This window comes from Mus musculus, chromosome 8 (genome assembly GCF_000001635.26).
Source record: "Mus musculus strain C57BL/6J chromosome 8, GRCm38.p6 C57BL/6J".
Classification (NCBI taxonomy): Eukaryota; Metazoa; Chordata; class Mammalia; order Rodentia; family Muridae; genus Mus; species Mus musculus.
Window position 1 is genome coordinate 111862592 of NC_000074.6, and position 14428 is coordinate 111877019.

The 14428-nt window shown below is 45.2% G+C and overlaps 1 protein-coding gene across 2 annotated transcripts; it reads right to left on the bottom strand.

Annotated features, from left to right (window-relative positions):
- Window positions 1-446: 446 nt before the first annotated feature.
- On the bottom strand, window positions 447-14155 carry Tmem170 (transmembrane protein 170). Of its 2 annotated transcripts, none has more exons than XM_006531291.4 (3): window positions 13912-14155; window positions 7066-7167; window positions 447-3905 (listed from the first exon to the last, which is right to left on the bottom strand). In XM_006531291.4, the coding sequence occupies exons 1-3, from the start codon at window positions 14042-14044 to the stop codon at window positions 3775-3777; spliced, it is 366 nt and encodes a 121-aa protein (XP_006531354.2). In that variant the 5' UTR covers window positions 14045-14155; the 3' UTR covers window positions 447-3774. The 2 variants fall into 2 exon arrangements, with proteins under 2 accessions (XP_006531354.2, NP_080057.1); NM_025781.2 differs by having other exon boundaries at window positions 2307-3905; window positions 6997-7167; window positions 13912-14084.
- Between the last annotated feature and the right edge of the window lie 273 nt (window positions 14156-14428).

Genomic DNA, 14428 nt, shown 5'->3' on the forward strand with positions numbered 1-14428 from the left:
GGGCCAGCCTGGTCTACAAAGTGAGTTCCAGGACAGCCAGGGCTACACAGAGAAACCGTGTCTCGAAAAAAAAAAACCCAAAAAAAAAAAAAACAAACTAACAAAACAAACAAAAAAAAAAAAGAGGAGGAAGAGAAGGAAAAGGAGGATGAAGAGGAAGAGGAGGAGAAGGAAGAGGTGGTGGTGGTAACAGTAGTATTGTAGTACTAGGTGGGGGGGTGGGGGGTGGGAGTCGGGAGAAAAAAGAAAAAGCAACTGCAGAGCCGAGTGTGGTGGCACGCCTGCAATCCTGGTACCTCAGAGGCAGAGAAAGGAAGACTGCCACAAATTCAAGGCCAGCCTGGGCTTCATGAAGAGATGGAGGCTAGCCAAGGATACATAGCAAGACATTGCATCAAATGAAATCTAAAAACAAACAAACAAATCAAGGTTCCCAACGCAAAGAATTTAAAGTAATTCTTTATTGATAATAAACATTTATACTAGCATTAGAAATGTCAGTAGAAAAATAATATTTAAATAAATCTCTAATGTACAAAGATTTGATCATTTTGACTATAGCAGTTAAGTGCAATAACCTAATATAAAAAGTTAAACTGATTTTGGTCATAACCAGCCCTACACAGTACACAAGAAAGAAATACAAGTTCACAAAACCTTCTGCGCGTGGACCATTAATGGCACCAGGGCTTCACATTCCAGGAAAGAGTTCCTCAGGGAAGGTTGGCATGTCCCGGCTGTCACAATAACTTACAGGAAACCAGGGCAGTCATAAAAGACATTGGAATCAAAAGCCAACATACAATTTAAAAACCTAAAGGACGCAGGAAGGATGGACACTATTACTTGCATGAACTGCTGGCTCGCCACTTCCTGCATTTCCTAAGTGAAATCTTGCTGCAAAGGAAGTGTGCAGCCCAGAGAAGCATCTTGCTCATAAGCATTACGCTTTTACACAGGAACTTAATTTTAACCTCAAAATCCCACTAAGGCATCAAGAAATCAGCTTTTGGTTGGAGGTTGCCTCTCTATCTCAGAACTTAGGATGAGAAGGGAGACTCAGATGCAGGAATCATGGTCCAAGAAAGTCCTTACTGGGAGGAAATTCCTCAAGGTGATGTGTTCAAAATAAACTGTGGCAAACAACTCGAGTTTGAAACAAGAAGAGCAAGAGAGACAGCAGAAACAGCGTCCAAGTGGAACACACTCTTTATCATTCAAATGGTTTCTTCCTGAAAACATTTCAAGCCACAGAGCTCAGTCTATAGACTCTATGTACATTTATCCACAAAAGAATACTTCACACAGCTCGGCTTGGTGGTGCATGTGTTTAGTCTCAGCACTTGGGAGGCAGAGGCAGGTGGATCTTCTGTGTGAGTTCGAGGCCAGCCTGATCCACAAAGTGGGTCCAGGACAGCCAAAGTTTTCACACAGAGAAACCTGTCTCCAAAAAAAAAAAAAAAAAAAAAAAAAAACCAGAAAAACCACACACACACACCCCCAAAAAAAGAATGCTTCACACATATTGGGATAGATAAAACACTAAGTAATTTGAAGATACATTTCAAGTTCAAGTGTTTGTTTTTAGAGCCGTTGAAACATACAGAAACAAAAACACCCGAACTTGTGTGTCTTGATTAGAAACACAAATATTCATGGATGAATACGTTCACGAGTTATTGTTTAGGGGAACAGCCAACCACCTATTCACCTATGTGCTTAGTGTGTAAAATTACATCCCACATCCTTCCAGTGATGCCATCCGCGCCCACAAGGCCCGGTACAATATTCCAGTTTCTCCAGCTGAAGGATGTTTTCCAAATTCAAAGTCTCTCAGACTGAAAATGGAAATCTTTCCTTGGAAGAAAGATTTGCTCTTTTTGCTGGGGGATAGGAAGAGCCATTTATTTGCATTTTAGTTGCCCACCAAATCTGATCGTCACTACAGTTTTGACAAGTGGTGGTCAAAAGGAAAGAGCCAATTATTTTTGGAGCCATCCCTGCAGTTTCCCCTGATGCCATTACTGGGCAAATTGATCTGCTTGGCTGTTTTATCAAATTTTAAAATCATGTGTACGTGGAGGACAGGAAGTTATGTGCATATGGGTGCAAGTGCCCACAGAGAGTCTTGGATATTTAAAAAGAAATTTTATTTATGTGTGACGTGAACAGCATGTAGAGAGCAGAGGCGACGGCAGGAGTTGGTTCTCACCATCTAACACGTGGACCCTGAGAACTACCTTTCATGCTGAATGATCTTGCCAGCCCCTCCTGGCTACTATTTAACCAGAAGCGGAGCGCATATTGCTTTAAGATAAATTTATTTCCTCATAGGTTGGGAGCCTTAATCTCACAATGAAAATTTTCTTTTAAAACTGTCAGTTCATCACCAGAAGCTACTTTGAAAACAGGTTACAACACGGCTGTTGTATTTTATTGTAGTTTATACAAAACCACTGGATTGATGACAGGTGCTTAGGCTCTGTACCCCCTTTCCTTCCAAAGGTACAGTTTGGAGGCCTTTTTAAGGAAAAACAAAGTTAGGAAGTAGAGGTAAACATTAAAATAGCTAGAAATTGAGTTAAAAACTACTACTACTCTTTAAGGATATCAATTCTCTGGAAGAAAAATAAGAAGGCCGGAGGGGTTCTATCTGAAGAGGAAGTGTTAGGCACTTTCTGGGAATGGATATGCAAATACTGCAAGAATGAGCGGGCTAAGGAGCCACTGCTAGGTAAACATAGTGTGAGGAAAACCAATAGCCACTGACCCCTCAGCACACTGCACGAGCACAGGCTCATCCAATCAACGGAACCAGCAAGAAAAACCCTAACAGGATCCTGCAAGCATCTTATCTGTGCCCGAATGTCCAAAGAGTGTCCCAGCCTAATTGGTTTTGAAGTTCAAGTCAGTCAAGCCACTGAAGAAAGTCTGTGTGTTTTCAGAGACGGTAAATAAAATGGATAGTGTTAAAGATGACAAGGTGTCAGGGACATTCTTTGGGAAAAAGAACCTCGATTAGGCACGATAGTGATGCCTATTGTCCCAGCTACTCAGGAGGCTGAGGCAGGAGGATGCCTTGAGCCCAGGAGTTTGGACCAGCCTGGGCAACAAAGCAAGACTTCATGTCTTTAAAAGAAAACAAAACAAAACAAAAACAACAACAAACAAACAAACAAACAAAAAACCCTCAATTAGCTAGCTTATTTTGATCAAATGATAAATTCACATCTCTTGAAATATATTAAATAATCAGAGGTCAAGATAGTTATCCATAACATGTCACATTCTCAGTGGTCACCTACTTTTGACAGTGGAACCAAAGCTGTTGCTTTGAACGCTACTTCAGTTCTTCTTCCTGTTACATTCCAGCAGTTTGTTCTCAACCAACCCAAGCCAGCTTGGCTAAGCTCTCAGTAGAGTGTAGCCTGCCCCCTTGAAATCAAGCAGCAATCTCCACTGTTGCTAGGAAACGGCAATGATACATTCTTGCACAGGAAGGACGCAGACTCCAAGGCATTGCTGGCTTAGGTGAAAGTGTGCGCCTGTAAAACTTAAGTTGCCTCAAGAGAGGAAATGCCAAGGAGGATGACGGGCGTCCACAGGGTCTTCAATTTCTGGAGCTTCAACTAGAGGAAAGGGTTGTGGTGGTCTTCACACTCTCACACCTTCTAGCTGGTTCCATTTGAGGAAAGAAGAAACCATGACACTGTCCATTCCTTTTGAGGAGAGTCTATAAAACTCAGGGACGCCATCACAGTGAAAGGGCGGAGGCTATAGAGTAGCTAAAACCCGTAAAAAAGAGACTACCACTACACAGAACGTCTGCCCGGTGCCCAGGGTGAGGGCTTCAAAGGGGATCATTTCCTTCCCTGCCGCTCGGTAGACGCCAGCAATTGCTGCACCTGGTTCAAATTCAAGCAGTGTTGAAGGAGAAAAAATAATAATAATAATTAGTAAAAAACAAAACAAAACAAAACAAAAACAAACCTGAAATTAATTACATTACAAAAAATATAAGATTTAAAATTTTCCCTGTCTAGAGATAGACTTTATTATCTAGTAATGAACGAACAGTTTAGTGCTCTCTGTCCTTTCTGGTGGCCATGCTAACTTTCTTTATGCTGTTTGCAAGTCTGTATCTAGCTTTGGACTCCCTTAGCTTGAGCATCTCATATTTACTGAATGATCTGAAGTGACAGTTGAGATGACAAGACAGCAGCTCCCTCTTGGTCCATCATCTCCCCTCACTCTCTTGCTAGCTGACCCCATGCCTATGGTCACCAAATACATTCTTGGCAATGGATGACAATCTCCTGAGACAGATCAAGAAATGAGACAGATCCAGGGCACAGGGGAACCTAGCTCCACTTGCTATTATATGGAGGATTCCGTTCAAGAAAGAAAAGAGGGAGAAACCAACACGCGATTCAAAGGACACTAAGGAGAGGACAAAGGGTTCCTTCTCTTTCTCAGGTTGCTATTTCCCGTTCTATAGTCACTACAACCTCGTGGAGAACAGGAGCCCAGCACAGAAACACTGGTGCGGACCCAGAGACCCTATCGCATCTTCTACACCCAGACCTCTGTTGAGACTCTCAGGAAGAAACACAGTCAACGCCATCCAATTATCTATAGGTAGACAGAAGGTATGGCTCAGTGACAAAGCATTCACTTTAGGATGTACAAGGCTCTGGGTTCCATTCTCAGCACCTCAAAATAAAGACTAAACATTCTTAAAATGTGACATGAAGCCAGGCATGGTGGCACATGCCTTTAGTCCCAGGACTTGGGAGGCAGAGGCAGGCAGATTTCTGAGTTCGAGGCCAGCCTGGTCTACAAAGTGAGTTCCAGGACAGCCAGAGCTACACAGAGAAACCCTGTCTCAAAAAAACTAAAAAACAAAAAAAAAACTAAAAAAAGAAAAAAAGTGACACGAGATATTATTAATGTGCTTTGAGAAGCAAACAGAGAACAAATATTTGACTGTCTCCAGCGGCCATCAAATGTCACCACAGTGTCAGAGCACAAATCTCATGGGGTCTCTGTAACTGAAGTTTCTTAAAAGAAAAGAAAAGAAAAGAAAGAAGCCTGAAGAATCAGGCCTGGGCCCTCACAAGATTCAGAGGAGGAAAGGAAGGAAAATCCAAGCGAGCAGGAAGAGGAAACACTGCCGGAAAGGCTTGGAACAGAAACGAGTGAGTGTGTGCTCAGCTACTGTGTGCTGACAATGGTGCCAGGTCCGCAGCACACAGGCCTCTGGTCCCTCAGGGTTCAAGGGTGTGGTCGGGTCCTTCCACCCCTGCCTTACTGCCTCAGGGGCCAGAAATTCTGAGTGGATACAGCAGGGTAACATTTAGTGATACAGAACACAGAGAAACAGTGTCAAAAGAAAGAGAGAGATGGGGGGTGGGGGGGTTGGAGGGGAATGAGGGAGGGAGGAAGAGAGGGAGGGAGGGAGGAAGAGAGGGAAAGCAAGCCAGTCAAAGAGACCAAATGGACCTTTCTGCTCAAAGCTCAAGGGTTTAAGTTTACAGTGAAATAAAATAAGGTAACAAATTAGAAATGTTACATTCCTATGTTTTACAAATACATTTATGATTATATATTTTATAATATGAATATATTATGTATTTATATATTTTATGATATAAATATATATTCCTTTTTTTTTAATATCTGAGACTGGAGAGGTGGCTCAGTGATTAAGAGCACTGGCTGCTCTTCCAGTGGACCCGGGTTCAATTCCCAGTACCCACAAGGGAGCTAGCTCACAACTGTTTACAACTCCAATATCTGACACCCTCAGACATATATGCAGACATATATGCATATGACAGACATATATGCAGGCAAAACACCAATGCACATAAAAATAATTATTTTTTTAAAAAACCACACCAAAATACAACTTGTGACTACTAATGCCCAGTATGACTTTCATTTTCATTTTGTTTATATTTCTAGAAAATAAATATACATGCTTCTGTGTAAGTATAAATTTAAAAATGATTTATAAGTTTTCATTCCTCTAGTTGTGTCAGGGACATGAAACAAAACAAAGACAAAAGAAAGAAGTGGGTTTAAGAGTAGTTTCTAATTTCCATGTTACTCCAGTCTTTAGTCAGGAAGTCTGGGTCCGGGAACATAGGGGATTGAAAAACACAAATCAGACACTTAACTTCCTTTGTGTGCATTGCTGGGGTCAAACCCAGGCCTCAGACTTGCTAAGTCAGCTTTGCCACTTTGCATGCCTAGCCCTCAATTATCTCCCTAAACAGATTTAGTCTCCATCTCTAAAGGAGCCACACTCGAAAGAGTGGAAGCAATCAGTGAACCATTCTGCAGAGCCCAGGTCAAGGGAGATGGGATCAGAGAGGTGCAGAGGCTTCCATGGGTAAATGCTTTTATTTTGCTAGAGGCCCATCTCAAAGAGTTTCAAATCTGACTTGGAATGCCAAAGAGATTAGCCAGGTAAGGAGCTTGAAAGTTAAAAAACAAAATAAAATCCAATAAAGGAATCATTAAAAAATAAGACCCACACTTAAAAGCTAACTCTTTTTTTTTTTAAAGATTTATTTATTTATTTATTACATGTAATGCACACTGTAGCTGTCTTCAGACCCCCCAGAAGAGGGAGTCAGATCTCATTACAGATGGTTGTGAGCCACCATGTGGTTGCTGGGATTTGAACTTCGGACCTTCGGAAGAGCAGTCGGGTGCTCTTACCCACTGAGCCATCTCACCAGCCCCAAAAGCTAACTCTTTAAAACTCATTGTATGTGCGTGTGTGTGCACATGAACACACACACACAAAACTTTTCCCCCTCCCAGTGCTAGAAACCAAACCCAGGGCTTTGTGCTTGTCAGGCAAGCATTCTACCATCAAGCTAAATTCCCAGCCCTACCCCATGCCCCCATTTCTAAAATGAGTCCTAGAACTACGTGACTAACCACATTACACGTTTTTGACCGGTATTTTAATGTCTAACATACTTGTCAAGATTCCAGCAGTAATTGGTCCCACGATGCCCATCAACAGGATGCTTACAGACATGAACCTACCATATTTGTGGTGTCTGAGGGTGAAGAGGGCCAGCAGTCCGGCAGGGACATGAAAGAACACAGAGGACATCAGTGCCCACAGGAACACACCATACCACATCTCTGTGAGGGGAGAGAAAGGCGAAGCCTGAGTCACCAGCTTCCCCAGTGAGGCACTGCCAAGGGACCCAGTCCCAGCCCCTGCACCCACTATTCCCATTCTTGTCAGCAGGAAGTTGTCTCTAGTGGGTTTTGCTGTACATGTTTGGTGCCCATGGAGGTCAGAAGACGACATTGGATCTCCTAGAACTGGAGTTATAGACGGTTGTGAGCCACCAGCTGGGTGGTGGAGTTGAACCTGGGTCCTCGGCAAGAGCAGCACATTCATGCTCTCAACCTGTGAGCCACCTCCCCAGAACCTTGTTTTGTTATTGGGAGACAGGGTCTCATCGTGTGGCCAGAATAGCCTCGTACTCAGTATGTATCCGAGGTTGGTCTTGAACTCTGATCCTCCTGCCTCCCTTGCGTATTTTAGGCATTTGCCACCATGCTAAGCTTTATTGTGTGTGTGTGTTTGTGGTTTTTTTTTTTAAAGGGTTCAAAAACTTTCACTTACAGGCTCTCAGCTGTTTAAATACACCAGGACTTATTTAGACTCATTTATAAGACGTGTAGACACGGGCTGGTGAGATGGCTCAGAGGTTAAGAGCACTGACTGCTCTTCCGGGGGTCCTGAGTTCAAATCCCAGCAACCACATGGTGGCTCACAACCACCCAAAATGAGATCTGATGCCCTCTTCTGGTGTGTCTGAAGACAGCTACAGTGTACTTATTTATAATAATAAAAAATCTTAAAAAAAAAAAAAAAAAAAAAAAAAAGACGTGTAGACACAGTATCAAGGCAGCTCCAGGAGAGGTAGGAAGGAAGTTCTCATCTTAACCCGACTGCTGGTTAGCACCCAGATCTGACTTGCAGCCTCCAGAATGGAGAAGCAAACAGCTGTTTCAATGGTCTAGCCTGTGGAACTGTGTTACAGCAGCCTGGCTGTGACAAACACCCACACATTCACCCATGCTAACTCCCTGCAGCATAGCACCTACCCAAGGGCCACCAGGATCCGGCCAGCACCATTCTGAGCAGCAGCACACAGGGACAATCCACCCCACCTATCACCCCGAACCCCCAAATCCCGCCTACCCACCACCACCCAAAGCCATATGTTAGCTACTTGAGTGTCCACATATAGTATCACTTAGAACACTCTGAGGGGGGGAAAGGCTTTATTATATTAAACCAAGTAGTTTATAAAAATACTCTCAGGATGAGAGTATTTATGAGACTTTAAAAGCTATCACAAACTTGGATCTATAAAACATTAAAAAAAAAAAAAAAAACCTAAGTGATTTCTTTTTAATCTACTGCACCTTAATTTGCCAACTGTTTAATAGCTATTTATCGATTGATATAGAGTTCTTTTCGCTTCCCTGGCTCAACATGCTGCCAAAAATGTTTCTCTGTCTTTTGGCATGTCCTTGTTCACTACTTCAAGCCAAGCGCAGTATCAGCTGGGGCTTCCTTGGCAGTTGTATTGTAGGTTTTTTGCCGCTGTCACACAATCTTTTGGCTCAAGGTTCTGTGAACTGGGAAGTCCAAGACCATCTATGGGGGCCCTTCTTTTTTACATTTTTACAGCCCCCCTCCCCGTGTGTGTGTGTGTGTGTGTGTGTGTGTGTGTGTGTGTGTGTATGATTACAAGTGTATGGGCACACTTGTGGAGATAAAGTTTGCCATTGGGTGCCTCTTTGATGGCTCTCTTCCTCATTTTTGGAGGCAGAGCCTCTCAGAATGCAAACCTCACCAATTCTAGATAGCCAGATCCAGCCAGTCTAGATAGCCAGATCCAGCCAGTCTAGCTAACCAGCTTGTTCTGAGGATCCCTTCTTCACCTTCCAGACGCCAGGACTACAAGTTGGCCACCATGCTCACACAGCATTTATGTCAGTATTGGAGATTCAAACTCCGGTCCTGGTGGTATCAAAGCCCTGGGTTCAGTCTTGAGTGAGATACATACATGCGCATACACACAGAGCTTTCAGACAGTGTAAGAGCAGAGTCATGTAGAGAGCTGGGTTCTCCGAATGACACTGAATGAACACAAGGGCTTGCTGATGGCCAGCTCTCTGCCTTTAACTCCCCAAAATGGATCATCTGGGCCCCAAGACCAGCTCCAGTCTAAAAGAACAGGAATGGGGGTGCCGGGCAGGCCACAGCCATCCTCTCATCTGGCTTTTCTCCAACCTTGTGACCTAGGTCAAACAGCTGGGTAAACGCCTGTTCCTGGGTGAACCTTTGTAAAGTTGGGGTTGTAAGCAGATCACATCTGTCCCCTTGAGGACTGGAGTCTTGCCCGCTCCTGTGACTCCCTGCTGGTACTAGGCTGCCTGGATGCTCCTGGCCCAGCAGTCTACATCAGTTAATAGTACACTCCTTGCTTGCCAACTGTCTCCTATCTGCCAGGTGCTACCATCCCCTCGGCTCTAACAGTGATTTACTCTCTGGACAACCAACTGTGGCCTGGCACCTCTCTCCTGATTCTCCCTGTCTTGGTCATTGTTCTATTGCTGTAAAGAGACACCATGACCAAGGCAACTCTTCTAAGAGAAAGCATTTAACCAGAAGCATGTTAACAATTTCAGAGGGGGAGGCCATTGTCACCATAGTAGGAAGCAAACAGGCAAGACACTAGAGCAGTAGCTAAGAGCTTACAACCTGATCCACAGGCACCAAGCAGAGAGAGACAGAGACAGTCAGACAGACAGACAGACAGGGCCTGATGTGGGCTTTTGAAACCTCAAAGCCGCCGGGTATGGTGGCACACGCCTTTAATCCCAGCACTCGGGAGGCAGAGGCAGGCAGATTTCTGAGTTCGAGGCCAGCCTTGTCTACAAAGTGAGTTCCAGGACAGCCAGGGCTACAGAGAGAGAGAAACTCTGTCTCAAAAAAACAAACAAACAAACAAAAACAAAAAAAACCCTTAAAGCTACCCCCAATGAAATACCTCTTTCAATAAGGCCATACCTCCTTATCCTTCCCAAAACAGTTCCACCAACCAGGGACTAAGCATTCAAACGTATGAGCCCATGAAGGTAGAGATATTCTTTTTCAAACAATAGCCAAGGCTGGCCTTGGATTCAGGCCTGTGCCCAGGATGGTTGGCCTCACATTCACAACTGTCCCACCTCAGCCATCCAAGTGCTGTGTCACCAGGTGTCTGCCATCACACCTGATCACTTTGTGGAAAACAAGCGCTCCATCCCTTGACATGCCCCAGCCCTCTCTCCTGCTTCTCCCAGGTATGGTGTCCTTTTCTCCATGTCTCCATAGAATGAGGGATCCAAATGAGGGCTTTTGTTTTGTCAGTCAAGGCCCTTTTCTCAGGGACCCCAACACAATGGGACTGGAGAGATGGCTCAGCAGTTATGAGCCGTTGCTACTGCTCTTACAGAGGATCGGAATTCACATCCCAAAACCCACATTGGGCAAATAAATACCTGTAACTCCAGCTCCCAGAGACTGAATGGCCTCTTCTGTTCCCTATGGGCACCTATACACATATGCTCATACACATAAATAAAAATAAACCTTAAGGGCTGGAGAGATGTCTCTGCAGTTAAAAGCACTGCTGTCAGCCGGGCATGGTGGTGCACGCCTTTATTCCCAGCACTTGGGAGGCAGAGGCAGGCGGATTTCTGAGTTTGAGGCCAGCCTGGTCTACAAAGTGAGTTCCAGGACAGCCAGGGCTACACAGAGAAACCCTGTCTCAAAAAAGCAAAAAAAAAAAAAAAAAGCACTGATGTCTTCCAGACGTTCTGGGTTCAACTCCCAGCAACCACATGGTGGCTCACAATTATCTGTAATGGGATCCTATGCCTTCTTCTGGTGTGTCTAAAGACAGCTACAGTGTACTCATATACATAAAATAAATAAAAAAATATTTTTTAAAAAACCTTCAACAGATACATCATATTCTGTAAATGTATTACTGACTTGTCTAAGTTGGATCCATTCTTGACTCCAGCAACAGCATAATCAAAATATTCTTGGGTGTGATTAATTTGACATTAATTTAGTGAAACCCTATGTTCAGAGAACAAATGTCATTCCTGATTATTACAAATGACAACTAAAAGCCAGTCTCGGTGGTGCAGGCCTGGAATCTCAGCACCAACGCCTGGAAGGCTCAGGTTCTCTGGCCACCTCGGCTACACAATGAGGCCTTGTCTCAAACAAACAAACACAAAGAAACAGCAAAAGAGATCAGAGCAAGTCAGAAGGAGACTCTGGCAGAACTCTAGATGTCCAAATTACAAAAGTGGATTTAAAAAAAAAAATCAATTCAAAGCTTTTTAGTGTAGAGAAACCACAGAATATTTTAGGGCAATGATCTGCCATGAGTTAGCATAAAGTACAAGTTAACTTTTCCTGTGTGACCAAAGTAGAAAGGGAATCAGGCTCAGGACTCTGAATAGATTCCTAGTAAGAGGGCCTTAGTGTCTCTAACTAGGGGGAAACCTTTAAGTACGCATTATAACCAGAATTCCAAATGAAGATGAGACACTGCGGGGATGGGGCGTGCTCATGATGCACTCTGGTCAACTTGAGGTCAAGGGCTATCTGTTCTGCATTAGCCTAGTGTTTAGCTTGTTGTGATCCTACCCAGGTTTATACCTCCAGTCAGGAGCCCACATCGGCTAGAAGGGTGACCCGATGAAGGAATGAGTCCTGGTAAATGGTACCCTTGTCACAGCCATAGCAGGAATAAAACCCAAATACATCATGCGGATTAGCATTTTCAGGAGAGTCTGGAGAGATGGCTCAGCAGTTGGGAGCGGCTGCTGCTCTTCCAGAGGATCTGAGTTCAGTTCCCAGTGAGCCCTGAGCGCTGACGCATTATGGCTCATGTCTGACTCTTGATTAGCATCTGGACTTCAGTAAGGCTTCTGACCGGCTCCCTTTTCTCAGCTCACAGGCCATCTGCCTTTTTTCCTTCTTGGTAAAACAACTCTTTCTCTCACCAAATAAAAACAGAAACAAAATGAAAAAAAAAAAAAAGAATCACAAAGAAGAAACAGTTCAGAGATAGAGTGGTTGCTGCTCTTTCAGAGGACCTGAGTTCTATTTCCAGCAACCAGGTCAGATAGCCCAGCCACCTGTAACTCCCGGCCTCTGGCCTGGGTGGGCACCTGTACTCACATCCACACACCCAAACACATGCATATATTTAAAATTTTTTTTCTTTTTTCTTTTTTTGAGACAAGGTTTCTCTGTGTAGCTCTGGCTGTCCTGGCACTCACTTTGGAGACCAGGCTGGCCTCGAACTCAGAGATCTGCCTGCCTCTGCCTCCTGAGTGCTGGGATTAAAGGCGAGCGCCACGATGCCCGGCAATTTTTTGTTTTTAAGAAAAAAGCTATTTGGTTGACTAGAGAAAAATTTAAATAAGGCCTATTTAAATAACATCCCTTTATCCGTGTTATGGATTTTAGAAGTGATCTGACTTGGGGGCACCGTGACAGTGACAGGACACACATCCCTGGTTCAGAAGTTTTGAGCTCAAGAATCCTAATGTCTCGTCTTCCGCAGTGCAGGAAGTTAAATTGTGATGTGTACACACATGCACATTGATGTGACCAAGGCTGTAAAACCAGAATAGTCCTGCTTTGCATGAGACATCCATCAACACCAGCCAAATATACAACTGTGGCCCCATAATCTAGCCTACCATCTAGGCCTACCTAACCCCACCTATGATGGTCTCACAAGTGCCTAATGAGCCTCAGCTTTTAAGTAGACATGTGACTTTTACCACCCGAACTAAGCATATGGGTACTTGTTATTCTCTGTTTCGCCTTCTCAGGTTTGGAAATCTCCTTAATAGTTGGGAGAGAAGTAAGAAAATGAGTTAGAACAGACTCACTGAATCCTAGGAAAGAAAGAACCCTTCATCTTTTGGAGAAGGTCGCCAGAATGCTGTGTGTCTGTGTGTTTACTTATTTGTAATCACTTTCAGATTTGTTTGTTTATTTATATATGTATTTATTTGTAATCACTGTCAGGTGGGACACTAGTACTTCTGGAAACAATCTGAACTCCCAGACTCTTTTCTTGTGGGCAGGATCACAAGCTAACATCTTCAGCTGCCACAAAACAAAAAGGCAGCCACCTTGTCAGCTACTACACAGGCAGGTCCCAGGTGTCCACCGAGAGGCGCCTGGCAGTCGCTGCCCAGTAGATGAGACTCACAGGTGTCTGGTCGAAGGTTGCAGTCAGCAATCCCACCCGTCATCCTCTTTTACAACGTCACTGGGTTAGTTTCTCTTTGCGGCAGTGTCCTAATACCCCTACCCCCCCACACCCCACCCCACCCCCGCCTCTGTCGTCTTGCCTTCAAAAACCCAAAGCAATCATGCCCTCCCCTGAGGGCCTTTATTAATAACCTCAGGGGATCATTCTCTTCTCCACAACTTTCTGAATTGTAGCAGTTCTACAATGTAAATGTAACTTTAAAAGCCCTCCTGGCAGAAGGCGGCGAAGCCCGGGTAAGAGCTAAGAGCAATTTAGAAGTTCTGTCTTAAGTTCTTCTAGGTGCGGGTGGGGGAATCCGCAACAGGTCTGAGCAGGCTGGTGGGAAAGTGGGTGTAGGACAGAGTCAGAGGACAGCGTCAGCACACAGGCTCTCAGAGGAAGGATACTAGCAGTCACTAGGACTGGACAGCCGTCGCCCCAAGTGCGATTCCAGGGCTGCCTCGGCCTCGCCCTGGGAGGCAGGCGACAGGTGCGCAGTGCGCAGGCGCGGGGCGGGGCGTACCTGGGAAGGAGCAGAGCGAAGTGGAGTTGGGGCACAGGGTCCCGTTGCCCACCCGCGGCACGAGCTTCAGGCTGAGGATCTGCTGCAGGAGCCCGGCTGAGCCGCCGCCACCGCCGCTCCCCTCGCGCTCCATCCCGCCGCCATCCACCGCCCGCCGCGCCGCGGAGTACCGCACCTCCGCAGCCACGGCGTCACCTTTGGCCGGCCCTCTTCTCCCGCCCACTCCAACGGCGCTGCTAGAGTAATCGTTTCTCCTTCCAATCACAGGGCGCCGCAGATGGAGGGGGCGGGGTAACGGTTGTTCCCGCCCCCTGGCGCTGCGTTCGATTAGAGAAACCCACGGCATGCTGCGCCCCTAGTGGCAAGTTTCTTCTGCTCCATCTGGGTGTGTTGGGCTCTGCCCTCTTTAGTGCCACCTTTAAGTAGGACAAGTCCGGTGAGATTGCTCAGCGGGTAGAGGCGAGGTGTTTGCCTCCAAGCATGAAGGATTTGCCTTCCATCCCTAGGACTCATATGG

What these genes read in the sequence shown, in the direction of transcription:
- Tmem170 (NM_025781.2), bottom strand. Translation starts at nt 14,044, where the DNA reads ATGGAGCGCGAGGGGAGCGGCGGTGGCGGCGGCTCAGCCGGGCTCCTG. An exon ending in TTCGCTCTGCTCCTTCCCAG is followed by an intron (nt 7,168 to 13,911) that starts GTACGCCCCGCC and finishes CTCCCCTCACAG; the next exon opens with AGATGTGGTATGGTGTGTTC. An exon ending in TACTGCTGGAATCTTGACAA is followed by an intron (nt 3,906 to 6,996) that starts GTATGTTAGACA and finishes AATTTGAACCAG; the next exon opens with GTGCAGCAATTGCTGGCGTC.